Source organism: Euwallacea similis, chromosome 4, assembly GCF_039881205.1.
Source record: "Euwallacea similis isolate ESF13 chromosome 4, ESF131.1, whole genome shotgun sequence".
Taxonomy (NCBI): Eukaryota; Metazoa; Arthropoda; class Insecta; order Coleoptera; family Curculionidae; genus Euwallacea; species Euwallacea similis.
Genome location: NC_089612.1, coordinates 2121462 through 2140303, shown reverse-complemented (window position 1 = coordinate 2140303; position 18842 = coordinate 2121462). Strand labels below are relative to the sequence as shown.

Sequence of the window (18842 nt, the reverse complement as noted above, 5' to 3'; positions counted from 1 at the left end):
ATTTTTGGGATTTTTATTTGCTTCAGAATAGAAAAAAAGATCTTAAATTGAAAAGTGCTACAAAATGGCGGCTTCAAACTGGCTGACAGGTTATATGTCATTATGAAACAAAAGATAATGGAAAATGTCGGCCATTTTGTGGCCTCTAGAACACTAATTTTGATGCCTAAATACTCAATGTAAATACCAGTTCACACAACGCACCTTTCCCATTTTAAAATATTGATGTGTGAGATATGATGATGGAAGAATGTGGCATGTGTAACTTAAGCCTAGTTAATGGTTATCCGGACCAACCGAAGAAAAACTCAAGTACGTACCCTTCTTAAAAACATGCCGTCCCTGTGTGGTGGTTAAAATCCTAAGGGCCGAAAACAGGAATATGCTTTTAGCGCCCCTTTCGAGGGGAGAGCCTGCTCCCCAATTTACTACCTATAAATACGGGAATCTGTAGGGGTTCGACTCGCTCCTCGACTAGTGACACTCGCCCGTCACTCTGGAAAAGTCACACATCTCTCTTTGATGCGATTCCGTCACCTTTCAGACTTTAGTTCCCATTAATGTTATGCATTCAAGGGGGCGCAGTCAAAAATTTACGATAATGCGAGAGCCAAAAATGAGGATCTGTACTTAGTTGGCAGTTTATGTGCTGACGTAAAGTTTGGAAGTAACGACCGTCCTTTTGGGCGTGAGTTTAATGAAAAAAGGTCCAGTTTATCAAATAAAGAAGCCAACATAAAGGAGACGTAAAGAAGGTGCCCGGCTGCCTGCGGATTAGTAGATAGGTGCGCAGATAGGTAGATGACACGCCGATAAGGCCAGTTCCACAGTCGCCGTACTAATTCGAGGCTGATACCATCGTGACACGGATTCCCTCGCAGACCTGACACAAATCTTCAGCCACCCAGGGCTGGACTCGGTATCTAATTTTACATATAATCACAATCTTTTCTAGTGGCTATATTAACTAGAATCTCATAGCACCATTTTTTTTTGAACAGAAACAATTAAAATAGGTGCTTACTTTGAAGTAAATAGTGGACACTTATAAAAAAATGTTTAATTCGAGCCTGCCCATATCCCGTGCCTAAACCCCATTGACAACGTCTCGGTCGGTAATGAGACGTTATCGGTGTCTCGCATCTTGCCAATAAGTGACGGATTAACCAAACAAAGGAGGATCGATAGGTGAGCAATTCGACCTTCGAGGTTGACAGAAGTGACAGATGAAGAAAGCAGTGGGTTTTTGTTCGCGAAGCCGGCGGACAGTCTTGACAAGATTAACTAGCCTTTAGCTTATCGGGATTTCTGCCTGATGGGTCTGTGAAATGACACTCCATTTAAGGGGAATCGAAGACCGAAGATAACGTGAAAGAAACGCATTTAGACAGATGTTTTTTGTAGTAGCGCCATCTACTGTCTGTTGAATGTAGCTAAGCGAACGGTTATAATACTAAACTCTGCTGAGCTATCTATGAAATTAAGATATTCCAAAAATTGATTCCTGGAAATGATAATAAAAAACTGAGAAGTTTAGTACAACGAATATCAAAAAGGGAGATGTGAAAAGAAAATGAAGGCTAAATGCCTTATAAAAGAAATATTCGTGCGCCACTTGCTAGAATTAAATTTTACGCTTACCTTTCTACAATTTACGGCACCCTGTTTCAAAAAGAAGTTTTCGGATACTCATGGGAATTTTTGTGTCATTTATCTAGTTATCGAGAGTTTTAAGAACTCCCTGTAAGTGATTTGAAATTCATTAGAAAAAGTATCCGTCGCATTAATATTCGAATACGAATTAGATACAAAAGCGAGAGATAGGTGTCTTCCCCTATGCGATTCGATGTTGTATTGACAATTTGACATGTAATCAGTACGATTTAGCACTAATAACGCGCGATATCGCTTCTCTTCTAGGTAAATAAGAGCGCACCATGTGCGTACATCTAAAGTAAACTCCGAAATATAAAAATGACGAAAACATAACAGCGGCACTTACATACCTGCTATCAAACCCATCTCTTCGCTCGAAGAGCCCTATAGTTGTCAATCATTTTTTGCTTGACTTGTCATCTGTCAGATTAACTAACTTGTCATCTTTCGAACTAACTGACCTGTCAAGTGTTAGATTAATTGACTTACCATGTGTAAGATGCCAACCTTTACGAAACTTCATGTCCAAACTAACCGATTTCGGTTCTCATCATCATATAAAGTACAAAAACAATCGTCCAATCAACGGGAACGCATACACACACTTGTCGCTCCCAAAAAGTCACCACCGCTGGCCATTTCCCCCGCGTCTAATTTGACAATCGACGGCCGTCGCGCAGTCACGTGACCGGATAATGAACCGAAAAGAAACTATCAATAACAAACAGGAGACTGTGATCTCGGCGGCGATTCGATAGGGGGCGGCGGTCACGTCCTGAAGGACGTGGGCTCAATTTGCGGGCAAGGGGGCGTCGGCACGTGGCGGTGAAGGTACGTCGCGCACGTGCCGACGTCCCGGTTCGGCGATTTTCGCGCTCGCTCGGCAACATATTGGGCCATTGTTCAGGGGGAATGAGTCGGAATATTCGCGCGCTTGATTGGCGCGTCCCGTGTGAACTTTCCTGGAAAGTTTTAAAGTGGAAAATGACGCTTTGAAAAGTGGTCAGTTTGGGCCACGTCCGCCCCTGTTTAAGCAGTGTTGCAGAATCGAGTAGTTTGTAAACCACAAGAGATCCTGCGACACCTGGTGGGACAAAATAAACTTAAGTAAGCGAGTAATTCTGAAATAAAATTGAAATGAGAAATTAGTAATTATTATTGCGTAGTTTTTCTGTTGCAGTCGGACTGGTTCTATTTACTATGGTTGGTGACGATTAATGTGTATCAACTATTCAATATGTCATTTGTCAGGTGTGTCAAATATTGGCCAATTTTAATATCATAGGTCACATAACCTCACAGTATGTGAAAGTCAGTATAATAATGTAATTTTTTAAACATCACATGATGCTAAACAGACATGCGCTCTAGAATTATTTCGACCAAATACATGATTGAGTTCGATTAATAAACAGGGAAGGTGCTCCGAGACAGAAACAAATATGAGGATAACGAGTTGTTCTATCAAATTCCTCTTCATATTTTTTTCACTAGAACGCAAGTGTATTTTTGAAATCAGGTTTTTACGACTTCATGCTATAATAAATGCAACAAAATGACAATCAAAATCTGTCACTTCTTGTCTGGCATATTATAAAATAAAATAAAGTGGAGAAGTCAGTGCATATTTTAGATGACAGCTTCGTTTCATTCAATGTGTGGCAGTATTAATTATGATGTAGCTGGATATGCGCATTGTTGATTTCGTTAGAAAACTAGGAAATGCAACAAATTCGTTATCGAAGCGTTATGTCGTTGAAAAGTACAAATGGGTTCTTATAAAACACAATGCTGAAGTGGATGATGGACTATACACCGCTTGAACAGCAGCATTATAGGGAGAAGGAGGACAAAACCGTCAATTAGCGGTGGAACTATTAAGGCAGGAAGTGCATTAGTATCGGGAAAAAGGAGAAAATGCTGGCCTCCAGGCAATTTCCGCTCAATTTCACCCTTTCCTGTGGCATCGATCGGGGCGACGCACCCCCTTACGCAACGGCGACGATTCGACAGGTAAGAAAACGAGTCACGATTAATAAAGGAGTGAAATATGGACGCAAATCCATGGCTTTTATGGTGATTTCCCATTGGAGTTAGCAGACGAAATCGTAAAGTTTTCGCACAAATTTGATATTGATAAGCAAGCAATGTAAAAGAAAATATGGCAACGTGGGGGATAGAGCGTTGGTCGGCCATTTTGTGCGTTTGTTTTTGGTATATTTCCACCGCGGGGTGTTGATGTTTGTGTATTATGGTAACGGGCAAAAAATGAATAGCGTTGGGGCAGTGATATGTAAGTATCTATTTCCTTTGCGTTTTTTCAATTTCGGCCCAAATTTTAATGTCCGATCGACAAAAACATATGTACAAAATGGCCGACTTCCGCTCTAACCTCAATATTGGCGCCTTTTCTGCATCATCGGTTGTATGGGATAACCGTTAAATTTCGTGTTCTTCGATACCACAGATGATACACGCAGAATAAAGAGACAAAACTAAAAAGTTTACTAAATTATTGGATTTTCACCACGTTTCCCCTAGGTGGCGCTACATATTTACATTACACTAAGCAAGAAAACGAGGAAATTTTAATTCGCCGGGAAAAGTTTCTGCGACTTTTAAATAATATTGGCATTTCTTTGACCCATATTTCTATTCTTCAAACTCTTGTCCATGCACGTTGAAATTCCCATCGCAGTTCAGGTGTGCAAATAGAAGCACCTGTGCCGGTGTTTGTGTGTGAAACAAATAACTTCCCCGACCCAAATAGACAAGATAACTGGCCACCTAATACAGGAAAAAAAAGAAATTCCCATTAAGACGTTTCCGCGGCCAGTTAACTAGTGAAGCAGGGAAATGGACTATGTTTGCGCCCAGTTTAACTCTGAACGGGATTTCCTCATAGCCGAGAAGAAGCGATTGAATTGATTAATTGAGCACGTGCAACTAAAAACAGTGATAATCGCGTTTGCAGTTATAGGTGATTATTAAGTGTGAAGCTTAATTGAGAGCGAAGCTGTTGAACAATTTTATATCAAAAATAGAAAACAAACACGATTGTCGCGACATTTCCCATTCGGGGTTCAAACGGGTGTGATTTATGGCACTACTTTACACTTCTCTTATTCTGGAGACTGTTTTAATCTCTCGCGTCAGGCTCAAGTACCGACCGAGTGGTAAAATACATAAACACGATGGCAATTAAATTTATGCCCGTTTTTAGCGGCTCAAGTGCTCCCAAGTTATCCGCATTTGGAAGGAAGGAAAAAGGTCCTTGAGAAAAGGGAAGACAGGCGCCTATGGAGTGTCAAAAAAACGAGTGTTTGAAGATGGGCCAAGAAAAGGGTGTAAAGAAGAGGGAAAACGTGGAACTCAAAGCGTGACTCGTGTATTCCGAATAATATGTCACGTCACATGACTGTCAACAATGTCAAGGACATACCCAACCCTCCCACGCCAAAAATCATTTTGCAATAAATCGTTGCAATTTTAATAATTTTAATCTTCCTCGCTAAGGAAGCTCCAGTCAGCACTGCTGAATAAAGTAAATTACAAATAAATTTGCAACGAGAGTTCATTGGCGATACTCCCAGGCCCACGCTAATGATGTGACACACGTCGCTTCACCCTGTATAGGGTCAGACAACTTTTGGTTGAAAGAACAAGGAGTGCGATCCGCCAGTATCCGGAAAATATAAAAAACAAATTTACTTGAAAAATTTTCGAAAATCGGGTGCAGATAGGTGGCTGCACTATCTACTATAATGAAAATTTCGGAAAATCTGTCTGTGATCTGCCAACTGACATGACAACGAACGAGCACAGCGTTGCCAACTAACGGGAATCCTTGGTGTTGTCAGTCTGTGTCCTTTCTGTCGCCCGACTGTCATCTTAGTGCAATTTTCGTTTTTCGAGCCGTCGAATTGTTCTGTGCGTTCGAATAGAATAGGCTGATTACACTTGTCGTCGGAGCAATCGGGGTGGTCGCGGGGGGGAGGCCCAGATTAAAACCCAAACACAAAGGTTAACAGCCGCGATTTGTCCCTTTATGCGTGACTGGGCCCGGGAATTGGCAATTCGCGTTATTAAAATGGGCGGAGGAATCCCGGCATTGATTGCGATGGAAAACCTGTCATTTTCTTTTAACAAAGACTAATGGTAATTAAAAAACGACACTAGACTTGTAAACTTAAGTGTCTGCGGCGTGTCTTAGATATAAGTGTCTAACGACTTTTTTCTTACTTATGTATCTAACGACGTTTCCCACGGTCAGGTGCACTCAATTTGCCTAGAACAAGAAAAGGAAACAGGTACATGAGGGCGCTTTGTCCGGACTTATTGGAATTGTTCTTCCTGTCTTAATTATTGAGCCACCTGCCTACACATCAGGGAAACGTCTTGTTTATGCTGAAGCGACACAGCAATGCAATAACTGCAAATTGCAGCGTTAATAAACAAAAAAATAAACAATCGCGGAGTTTAATTTTAAAGGCGTAGTTTATTTTCATTTAAGTCTCGCTCCCTTTTAACTTCCACACAAACATCCATCAACGATCGGTGCATTAAACTGTCAATTTACTTCTCCGCACACACAAACACATAATATAACCAGCAGAGCAAGAAAAATATATAATCGCGGACGCATCCTAATGGACAATTGCGATGGCCAATTTTTTTTTTATTGAAACACCTCGAATTACAAGGAAAATACGAGTTTTAAGTAAGTTCCCGTTAGGGGGTGGGGTCTCGGGTTTCATGTTTACTTCACCTAAAAAACCTTTAACCTACGCCTAAGACAGATGAGACCTTTTAGGCAGTGACATCCCCCTGTTTACGGTCTAGTTTAAAATAAGCCGAAGGTGTGCCCTTTTTGAAGCCGCAGTTCCAGGGATCTAATTGACGGTTTCGAAAATACTCCTCAATTGATTCTTTATGAGAAGTACCCGCCGGGACAAGGTATCAGCCTTTTAACACTTTATATTTATTAATTTTATTTTTTTAATATCATATGTGTTTACTATTGTTTATATTATTTTTTATTATTTTTAAATAATTGAGTGGAAATAATTGACAAACTAAAGCATTGAAGCAGAAAAGTCTCGGTTTAAGCCACGGAGAAGCCACAAATTAATGGAAAATGGAACTAAGTCGATTTTTTATCAATTACGATGAAGGTATTGAATGTGTGTATTGCTTAAAGGCAGCAAAAGTTCGCGTTCTTTCAAATTCGTCATGTGATTCTCGATAATGGGCGGCAATGTGTTGATTTGTAAAGTTCATTATCCAAAATAGAAGGAACGAATCTCGCATTTCAATTTACGAAATATTCTAAACTATCAGCGGTGTCCGAAAAAAATTCGGATTGGTAAAAAGGACAAATTTCATAATTTCATATCACAGGACCTAAATTCAACCTTACTGAGAACGAAATATTATCAAATATGCCTGAGAATGTTATAATGGCACGTTGATACGGTGGTGCCGTAAATAGTAAATTGCTGAGGATGTGCCATGAAACACGCTTGAATTCTATATGGAGATATTGTATTGTGTTTTCTGAATGGCATATGCGGTAATATACATTATGCGATATGTTTTTTGCTCTCCGACAATGTTTTATCGCGCTTTTACCACAAATATCAACATTTTGAAGGTTATTTGTTTGTATGATACTAGGGAGATATAGCTACTTCGAAATGTAGCTATATTACTGTCGCTAGAGGATCGCAAGGATCAGTTTAAATCATGTTAATGAATAATTGGAGGGCTTACGCTCGCACGCCGGACGCGAACCCCACCGTTGTCACTCTTCTGCTGCTACCACATACTGATCGGATTCTCATCAACTTTTCTTTTCCTTTCACCTTGATGAGTACATTAACGGAACTTCGTTTTGTGTATGGGTATACATTCCTGTGGCTTTTTTGATTTTGACACGAATCCTCAAATTAATCTTCAGAATCTCCCAGAATTTTCATACAGGCAACTCCTAAAACAAGAATTTTATGGTGTTTCCTATTGGCAAAATTAATGTTGCGCTCTCCCAACAAAGTATCACCCTGTATATGCTGTCAACAATTTGTAATTTGCAATTATATAAATTCTAGAGAGTAGGGTAAGCACAAAATTTTAACTTAATAACTCAAAAACTGAGCTAGCTGTTAGTTAAAATTTTTAAAAAGTCTGAAATGTGACACCCTGTATTTTGGCAATGCAGCGTTTTTCGAATACAGTTTATATAGCAGTCAATATTTTTTGGTGTAAAAGATGTGATTGAAGTTCTGACCCTGTATACCGGAATCTGCTAATGTTAATTGCATTACTGACAATCTAAGATACTTTGCTTCCTCTGTTCACGTTATTCGTTGTTAGCCGTTGACACTGTTGACTGTCAAATGACATCTGACATGACTTGCCAAATGTTTTTAGATCCATGTGGATCGAATCTCCAATTACACCAAGTGAATTTTTGTTGTAGTTTTCTTCGTCAATTGCTCAAGGAAAGAGTAAGAGTGAAATTTCTAGGAGTAGTGTTCGGAATATTAGTGAAGTTCACTGAGAGAGAAAATTGATTTGCTACAAACTTTTTAAAGGATATGAAGCGAGGGAGCAGGAACATGTTCCTCCATTATTTGCTTTGAAATCAGTTTCTCAATCATAAATTTTTGAGAATCATTCATGTTTCTAGGCCAAACGAAAATTCTATAAAATAATAGTTGCTGTCATTTTTACGGATAAAGAGCACAAAACTGGTAATTAGCAGAGATGAGTCATTGCATTAAAAAAATTAAGTTATATATTTAAACGTACGAATTCTGGCCTTTAGGGTGCTGTCGGTCTCTGCCCATTTTCAATGAGAATGCTTTACAGGAATTACACTTTCATGGCAAAACAGGGAATCGGGTTGATTGAAATACGCAGTGAATAGGAAAAAGAGTGCCGGGCCTAACAATGGGACTTTTGTCCGCCCGTTCGGGTCGGGGTGTATCCTGCAAACGCAAATTGCGCTACCGGTATCGAATTTGGGGACGAGCACAACGACTTCGTGCCTTTAGCGTTTACAAAAACACTTTTATATATAAATCACGAGTTATATTATCATTTTTTAGTATGTAAAAATATCTTAATGTAATAAAGACTTTCAGAAATATACAGGGTGCCTGTTTTATGAGACCCGCCATTGGGATCTTAGTTATCTTAAGAGATACGAGAGCGGTTAAATTGCGGCAAAGTTACGCAATTTAGGGTTTACAAGGGTTTTTAAGCCGGCAGTGGTGCAAATACTTTTCTAAATATTAGTTAACTAAACTAACCAGTACCTCTTAAGATCAGTGAGATCGCAGCAATGGAGCTCGTAAAACAGACATTCTGGACACTGAGATTAAATAATAATATAAAACCTAAATTGGAATCACAAATGAACTCACTTGCATTGAAGTGCAGAAGAACCGCACATTTTGGGTTGTTTTGTTGTGTTTTTTTTAGAGTAATTAAAGGAACTTGGGGGTTTTAGAATTTTTTGCCAGCCAAAGTTCAATAATTAAGACAGAAACCTAACTAAAACACATTATTTATACACACGTATTTAACGCATATTTACTAAGCTACTTTTTAATTTGAGAGAAAAACAACTTAACAAGAATTAAACCGTGAAGTGAAATCCTGCTTCAACTAAAAAACATTGCACTCCCGGATAGAGACTATTCAAATGCCTTTCGCGCATCTCACATTAAGTAGTTGAATCAGTCGGTGATTTTTACCCATCTCCGAGTTGCGAAAGTTCTCTAAAAGCTGATTCTACGGTTCAAATATCTGTTAATTCAATGGAGCAACTTACGTCATAGGAGAGCTCCTGCTTGAGGATGGCGGTCGTGTGTTGGTTGTCCACGCAGCAGGCCAAGAGAGTGGGGTAGAGCACCCTGGAGAGTTCTTCCACGGAGAAATAGGGGAATGGCAAATTGCACAGTTGTTGCAGCACTGAAGGCGCTTGGCCGCTGACCAGTAACATCTGCAAAAATGGAAAAAGGCGGAAATGTAAAACGCAGGAGGGATCCACCTTCTCGGAAACTAGCTCGTGTCTAATGTTGATGATGAAGTAAGTCTAGATACTGTAAACAATGTAGATAATTGAATTACAGGTTGGAAATTGTGTGAACAAAGTCGAAAATTCAAAATTTCTTATTCTACAAACGAACTCCTGACGCGAAATTGTGCTGTTTCATAGCAGTTAAACGAACGAAGAAAAGTGCGTTTAGGGTGTTTATTTTTATGAAATGAAATATTTTTTCCACATAAAAATACATTTAAAAAATACCATTACGTTTACAATTTCTGCATACGTGCGAAAGAGTGCAAAAGCAAGAATTTAGAAACACTGGATTTAATGGAGATTGGGCGTTTTAAAGTAATTTATATTCTCTTAGGTAGGTAAATCTTTTTTGGACTACATTGGGATGCTCAATTTAAATAGTGTATTCGAAACTGTAGATTATTGATATTGACACACTTATTGAAGGTTCGTACACTTTAAATACAGGTTGCCCATAATTTATGGACAAAACTTGACAGAACTACCTTAAATCAACTTTTTGGAATAATGATATGACTCATGTCAAAGAAACTATCATCCCTTAGAGATTAAAAAGAATAATTTTAAAGTGTGTATACAATTTAAATATTTGTCCCTCATACATTTTAGTTTACCATTTATTTTCGGTTTTTTACTATATTTTCTTTGATTTTGAAGATTTTTGGTTTTAAATGTTCGTCTGATCCCTTTGTAAACGGTGAATATTATTCTTAGTTAGTTTTAACTGAGAATAATGCGCAATTAAACCGCTGCAACAACCGCTACTGGTGTACGAAAGAATCAAAAACTTTTAGAATTAAGATAAATTAGAGTTTAATAATAAATTGATATTTGGCACCGTTTAAACTCTTTGCCTAATTCAATTTGAGCTCGTTGGCTGCTCGGTCATCGTACAACTTCGGAGATCCGAATGTAAAAGACACGATATTCCTGGATGATAAAATTAAATCGAATTTTAAAAGTGCGATTTTAACCTGTTCTCAGTCGGATACAATCTCTCAGGAATACTCATTAGGTGTCTCTGAAATTAATTTTTCACTGCATACAAACTTTTCCAAATTTTGTCCACATTTTTATTCGAAATTTGATATTTGTCGCGAGCGAAACAGGAGGAAACTCGAGGACACCATTAATACTGACAACCGAAGCGTTATTGTTGCGTTTCCAAAGTGTTCTCGACTAAAAGCGTCGTTTCTGTGTAACGAATTTTTGTAAAACTACGAGTTGAATTGTTTGTACTGATAATGATCACACATGAACGATTAAACACTAACAAATACTACTTAGAAGAATAACCATCACAAAAAATTAAACAAAAAAAAACAGTTAAAGTAGGTACAATGATTAATCACCAATCACTTGGAATGATTGCAAGACTCATAAAACTGTCATTCCTCAGCGATTGATTAAAAGGAATTTCAGAACATTTCATAAATTTTACATATTCGCCTGCCACACCTTTTAGGTAATTGTTGAAATTTTCGTTTTTCTACTCGTTTTTCTTGGTTCTGAAGACGGCGACAACTTTGTCACTAAAACGTCAAAAAAGGGTTCCGTTCAAGCCCTTAATGAAAAGTGAATGTTATTCTCGTTTTTAACTGAGAATAATGTGAAATTCAACCGCAACAACAACCCCTATTGGTGTGTGATGCATTGTTCTCAAAAGTAAAAAAGATTGAACAATTCACTCTAATGTATAGAAGATATTTACAACAGGCTGAAAAATCAATAAAAAAATTTGAAAATTGTACAGTGCAGGATGTAATTTGGAAAATTGCCTATTTTTCTTTTAATAAAAAACTGTCAAATTGCCCCTTACGATCTCACAAAAAATAGTCCTTTTTTCTGCCTCGATCTTTTAACCATTTTCCGAGATATCGCATCCATAAACAACCCATTCCGACCGGAATTCCATTACTCAAACGGCCCCAAAAGAAATTCCATTCGAAATGCGTGGACCTGTCAAAACAAACGGTACACAGACCGTCTCGGAACCTATGATTAAGCTAATGTCATTTTTCCATTAGCGCCACCAAGGATTAACGATGCTCGGATGTTTCGGGTGAGGAGTTTTCGCGAAGATCGTTATTTTTATCAATTATTATTGGTTTTTTCCTTATGTAAGGAATGACAAATTAGGTCTGTGAAAATTAGGTTTTTTTTTATTTTTAATTGGCAGACTTAACATTGTAAGTTACAAGTTATTCAAAGAAGGTCAAGAATTTATGAAACAGAAATGCGAAAACTCCTTTCCAAAAATGACACGCGTTCTATTGTAAATGCACACTTGCACATAAATTATTCAGAAATAAGTTGATCGTGGTACGAGGGGGTTGTAATTTACTGATATTTACCTACTTCCCGCTTCCATTAATCCTGTTTGTTTTTTTTCCTTGAGTACTTAGCCGGACAAATAGGTACTTAGACAAACGACTTAAAAGCAAAAAGTTTCGGGGAATTTACGACTGTTTTTGAGAGACCTAATTCGCCTAAATGTGAATTAATATCGAAAAATTTGTCAGCCATAAATGGTAATAGTGGGCAATAATCTACAGCCTGTTTTAAATGGCGATAACAGGTGACAATTTTGTTATAAGAAATAATGAGATTAATGGCGAATTCAGGTGTCGGAAACGTGTTTGGCAGCGATAATCACCGAAACTGGAATAGTAATTCTAAATAAAAAGTACAAAGACCAAAGGAGGAATTCATATTTCGGAACGTTTTTTGACGATTCCGAATTCCATCTAGCTTAAATATCTCTCGCACTTTCGGGAATTTCACAAGCCTGTGTTCATTATAGAGATGACACAAAAAACCATTAGACTTTGACAATTTTAAGAGTCCCAAACGAACCCTTTCCCTGCCGGTTGTCTGGTGTCGTAACACGTAACAGCACACCGAACCATGTCCCGGACCGGCCGAAAAAAGACGATAAGCGGAGGCCCTGTTGGCGCCCTCTTTATCTAAATGGGGCCCCGCATAACTCACGGGCCCCGCCGAGAGCGTGTTTTATATCAAATTTATTATTTTCGGACCGCTCTTGTCTTGCCGCGGTTCTGGGAAAACGTTCTGCGCCTGAGATTGCCGCATTCCCCATATGCCTTAATTAAAATGTGCCTCTTTTACCTGGTTCTCGTTGTTCCCGACGGCGAAGAACCCGGTTACCGCGATCACTTCGTGCAGCAGGCTCTGGTAGGCGGTGGATGAGGCCACGTCTTCTTTACCGTTGAGTTTGGGGATGGCGGGGGAGGCGCAGCACCACAACAAATGGCTGCTGATATGGCGGAACTGTAGGGAGATGCCTTCGGCTCCCAACACTTCCTGGAAACAGAAAGGAACGCGAAATCGCCAAATGTCAACAACGCATTACAAATTCACACACGACACCAGGTGTAACATACTAACGGGGCACGTGCACCGGGTGTGCAATACCTGAACTCAACTCGGTTTCAATAGCCTGAAATCAGAATTGTTCTTTTTGAAACTGGTTAAATCTAAACGAGTTCAGAGGTAACAAATAAAACTATTCGAGTGCAAACAACGCTCGAATTGTCATAGACAGTTTTGACGTAGCTGTCACTCAGTTTGGAAAAATGGAAATTTGAAAAAATTGCAATTTCCTTATTTTTAAGGATAGGCCCCTTGATATGTACCGGTACCAGTTTTCACCAAATTTTTCTCAGAAAAGCGATTGCCACTCTCAGTTTTGAACTGTCACTTAGTTCGAAAAAAAATCATAAAAAGTGAAATTTTGAACCATTTTTTAACTTGAATACCCAATTCAGTGCAGCACACCGATACCATGAATACATGTAAAATATTTGAATCCGCTTGAAACACCACCACAAACAAATAAGTAAAGTCACAACGTAGACAACGAACACACAAAATGTAACTCTTTCCTTCCATGTAGATTATGTAGAAAACACGCCCATTCATTCCGTTTCTCTCAAACGAATACAGCTTAACAATTACTTCACAAGCGCTACTTTCGCGTTTCGAGTGTCCAATTATCTCTTGCGAAGCGCAAACACAACTCCGACCTCAAATCAAACAATAAACGCAGAAGCCGAAGTCAATTTCGTCTATGATCGAAAAGCCAAATCCGGTCCGATGTTTGCTTCGGCGGCCTTTTAATTGAATCATCAAACGATGATCCGGGCCCGAATTGGTTTTGCGTAAATCCCACGGGACCCGCCTAACTGTTTGTTCTTCGAATTGGTTTGTGTTTTCCAACATCTACACGCTGAGTGTGTATCTAAAGCTAATTTGGTTGGAGGGACGTAATTACTAGAGGGAAAGCATCCGCCCAAGAAGAATCAGTGATGATGATGAGCATGCTAAAATTCCACTTAAAAATGGCCGCTGACGGAAATACCATTACTGGCCATTCACCGTATTGAACCGTTGTTAGATGTTAATTGTGTCAAACTACTGTCAACGAATGTCTAATTTATGCCTTAAAATGACTGTTGACACAAATGTCAATGTGCAGAATAATATACAGTGACATCGCCCTCGGCAGCAGCCATATTGAATCTGTAAATAAACTTCTCGGAAACCAAAAAAATCCCTTTTTAATTTAATCCCGCAAAGGAAAGAAACCCCCCGAGTCGGCGGTTTCGTGTAAGTAACGTTGTGTGTGTTAACCCCGAATTCCTCAGGGAACATCTCACTGCCGTACTTAACGACCCCGCCTCCCCGGGGATTCGAAAGCGTGCCGCTAATTACGGGATACGGATACCCGGCAGTCGGGCGACAGATGGGGTGGTTTCGTCCCGTCTTCCTCCTCTGGAACCGTGAGAATTTGAGAAGGAACTCACCTGGAATTTGGTCAAATCAACCTCGGCAACTTGGCGCAAAAGCCTGAAAGTAGCGGTTGCCAAGCTCAGACATGGGGCAGGAATGAGAGGGGGGGGTTGCCCCTCAACTCGGGAGGTCGCGTTTGGAGGCAGCAGAGACCCGTAGAGCATAGACACACAGCCTAAGAGCTCGGTGCCATGCAAGGTAGAAACCTGTAATACAGTGGTGGAAAAAAGTATGAAACATTTTCTAACCTTTGTTTGCTTTATAAATATTTACAATTTCTGAATTACAGCTTAAAATATTCTTTTAGTTTATTTGTGTCAAATACACACTGTTCCGATGTGGCCGCTATCAATGTCTTAATTTGTTTTGTATAATATATTGAAATTTTTTGCTTGAAAAAAAAATTGAATTTTTGGTTGGTTTTGATTTATTTGGCTTCAGTTCGCTGCAGGTCTGAAAAGGTTGCTGCTATAATTTAAATGTATTAAAATACAATTATGGCTAAACGCGTTTATTTTTCAATTAAGTTTGGACAAAAAGTAGTTGAGCTTTATCAAAGTGGTTGAACGCAAAGTAATGTGGCAGGAGCTTTAAATATTACTCAGAGTGCCGTTTCTAAGATTGTGAATAAATTTCGTAGTCAGGGTGATGTTCAAAATCGTCGTAAGTCGGGACGTTCCAGAAAAACAACACTCAACATAGGCAAAGCCATTAGACAAATCTCTCTTAAAGATCCCTGAAAGACATCAAGACAAATCATAGATGAAATCTCCACACAATTTAATCCTAAAGTTACTAGTAGAATCGTAAGAAACCGCCTAATTGATGCAAGACTTCATGATAGTTGTTAAAAAGCCACTGCTTTCGAAGAAGAACATAATGGCCCGTCTGAAATTTACAAAGTCTCACTTGTCATGAACTACGGAAAAATAGAACACCGCTCTGTGGAATGACAAGAACAAATTTAACTTAATTGGTTCTGATGGTAAAATTTATGTAATGCCCAGTGGGCCAAAGATTGAATACTAAGTACCAAATTCTTACTGTGAAATATGATGGTGGGAGAATAATGGTCTGGTGATGTCTTTCTCGATGCAAAACTGGACCGTTGGTTCATACAGAAGGGAAAACGGATCGTTATAAATACCGGGCAAATTTCAGAGAATAATGTGTCATTATTTGCCGAGGAGATGTGATTTCATTGAATCTTACAACAAGATAACGGTCCGAAGCATACATCAACAATTGTAAAGGAATAGTTTTGACGAAAAATGCAACTGTACTTGAATGACCCCCGCAGTCTCCCGACCTCAATCCTATTGAGCATCTATGGGAAATATTGGACCGAAGAATTAGATTTTAAAAAATTAAACAGAACTTCTTCGAATCATTCAGCAGGAGTGGCATCAAATTCTCATGGACACTTCACAGAAGCTAGTGGATTCTATGTCTAGATGTCCAGCTGTTATAAAGGTTTTAATATTAACATAAAATATTTAATTATTTAAGGTTTTATTATTCTTTTATGAAGTAAAGAAAAATCTCTTATACTTTTTTCATGTAAATTTGTTTTTTCCTTTACAAAATATATAATAATTATTCATTTAGAACGGTATTAATTGTTAATTAATAATCAATAAAAAAATATTTCATACTTTTTTCTCCCATTATGTGAAAATGTAAATATCAAAATATCAAACATCAGTGGCGTAAAAGTAATCCCTCTGACAAAACAATATGATATGTCAATGTCAAATATACCTCAATATCAAATATGGGACTCACAGCATTAATACATAGGTTTCTTGTAAGAGGCCGAAAATTTATGGATTTTAAGATTCGACTTCAACTTCTTACCAGATGGGTGGGGTCACTGTCCTCAGGACAATGATAAGCCAACGCAGCTAAGAACTCCAAGGCGGCCAGGAGGAAGGCGCAAGCGGGAGGCACGTCATGAACAGGTCCTCGGACAGCAAGGCAACAGCGCGCCAGATGCTCGACAATGCCAATGCAAACGCAGAAACTGAAACAAATCCGTAAACAAATCCGTAAGTTGAAGACAAACACAATCACAGCAGCATACACCGGCGCCTCGTCGCTAACTCAATTACAAGTTATAATAAGTTTCCGGAGAGGCAAACACAAAAGGGGTAAAACGAGACTTGCGAAAATAAGTAGCGTCGCTGATACACAATATTTGCCGAAACAAAAACAAACACCAGATTGGCCGATCGATAAGGGTGAATCTTATGACGTACTCGCCAGTTGAGGGAGGAGGGCCGCTCCTTGTTTTGTTTTATTAGCTTTTGGCACGCGCGAACCCTAATAAGGGTCATCTGAACGGACATCATCTGCGAAACCCGGTGCGTAGTTTACGACCCCTTGATGAGCGGTTAGTTAAAATTTCCTTTACGAAATTTTGTAAATTGGCAACTACGCAATGCACAATTGCTCAGTAAGATTTGACGTATGACACAAATACTGTCAAAGATTAAAGGTGATGTTGTCAAATTTTTGAATGACAGAAAAAATCGAGAGTACAATAACCTCATTTCGCGTGTCATCATTATCGTCCCTCGTTCCAGCGAGAGGTCTTCTTTGCGTCTCGAGACCTGGGGAGTCCCGCGGTGTTTACACAGAGGGAGCATTACAATAACACAAGGACACGACACATAATAAAGAAGTCCATTAGCGACGTTGCCGGCGGTAACCTCTAGCCCTGTACAGTAGAAATATATTTATGTAGGAAGGCCGTGTAACACTACACCCGACCGACAAAAGGCAAAAAGGCCTTCGGTTTCCCGGCGGAGTGCATCTCAAACACAATTTGTGTTTGAACAGGGGCGGATAAGTGGGCCCCGCCGACCGAAAGGGGGCCCCGTTTTACCCGACATATAGGATATCTTTTACAGCTGTCGGGTTCTCTTCAAATTCGCCTTTTTCTTCCTGGAAATAACTGGATTAATTTCCCGGATAGTACAGCTCGCGGTTTCCTCCTTGCACAATTCAATTAACGCGGAAATCTCTGGCAAACTTTTGCGAGCGGGGCCTTTGGATTAGCCGCCGCGAGTTAGTTAACGAATTCATTAAGTTCGTCTTCTTCCGTCTTGCCACTCGGCACGATCGGTAAACATCGTTATAATTACAGGTGCCATCCGCGATAATGTTTTGAGAGGACCACGTTTTTTATTATCATATAAAGAAAACACGTCCAGTATAAACAAAAAATAAGTATGACATAAACAGAAGAAACTCATTTTAATCCGTTTGAAATATAGACACCGGACAAGTCTGATAGCTATGCTCCATTTGCAGCGCCATCTATTTTTTGACAGATGCCAAAATTACGCAAAAAATGTCCTACAAGAAACAGAATAATTAACGAAATTAAAATTGTGAAAAAAAAATTTCAGTTTGTCAGTGTAGCAGTCGTACGTGAACATACCCATGTGACATAAAGCTCTGACAACTATAAGTAACAAGCAAAAAGCGCATTGTTGTCATTTATATTACAGGTGCTATGCAAGGTAATACTTTGGAAAGGACATTTTTCAGCCATATTTATAGAAGAAATGAATCTCAACGTTTAGCAACAACAGTGATATTAGCTGAATTTAACAATCAGGAAGACAAAATAGTGTCTCTTTTAAAGTTTCATTCGCTTAACCTAAGCGATAACAGAACAAGTAAGGCAACAGTGCTTATTGCCAACGTCATGTATTTTCTGACAGCTATCACAATGACGTATAAGCACCTCAACAGAAAACACAGATCAACCTGACTGCGATGTTGTCGGTTGGTAGAATTAAGGACGTTTTAACATGTAAAGTGAATCCGAAAATGGTAAATTTAAGAGAAGGGGTCAAGAGACAGTAGACACCGTAAAAATAAACTTTAAAAATCAGAAAGTTCTGGAATTAACCTTAACCAGAAGGAATGACAGAAACACCTTCGAAAGGACTCTTCAATTTGGAATCACATTTACTTATACATGTCAATTTTCTCCTTGTCGCCCTCATATGATATCTCGATCATGTCACCGAAACAAGCGAAAATCACATTGTTGTCACATAAGGACTATTTTTTAATTTTGAGAAATTGAATGGGTTTGAGAAGCAGCAAAAGGTGTCGCATAAAGAAAAAGTCTGGTAGTACGAGTTTAGGCAATGCTGTCTTTGTTGACAGTTGTCAATGAAGATGCGAAAGGTATTTTGTTGACAGTTGTCAATAAAGATGCGAAAGGTATTTTGTTGACAGAAGAAATGAAAGATGCTATGTTGTCGGA

General features: G+C 39.0%; 1 protein-coding gene across 1 annotated transcript in view; it reads right to left on the bottom strand.

Annotated features, from left to right (window-relative positions):
* Positions 1-8728: 8728 nt before the first annotated feature.
* ssp3 (short spindle 3) overlaps positions 8729-18842 on the bottom strand; it is a 32764-nt gene continuing 22650 nt past the window's right edge. Inside the window, exons 21-25 of the mRNA XM_066389780.1 lie at positions 16415-16580; positions 14572-14763; positions 12875-13069; positions 9494-9664; positions 8729-9447 (exon numbers count right to left, since the gene is read on the bottom strand). Of these exons, the coding sequence (XP_066245877.1) occupies positions 9361-9447; positions 9494-9664; positions 12875-13069; positions 14572-14763; positions 16415-16580 (811 nt within the window). The 3' untranslated portion in view covers positions 8729-9360. The remainder of the gene's footprint in view (positions 9448-9493; positions 9665-12874; positions 13070-14571; positions 14764-16414; positions 16581-18842) is intronic.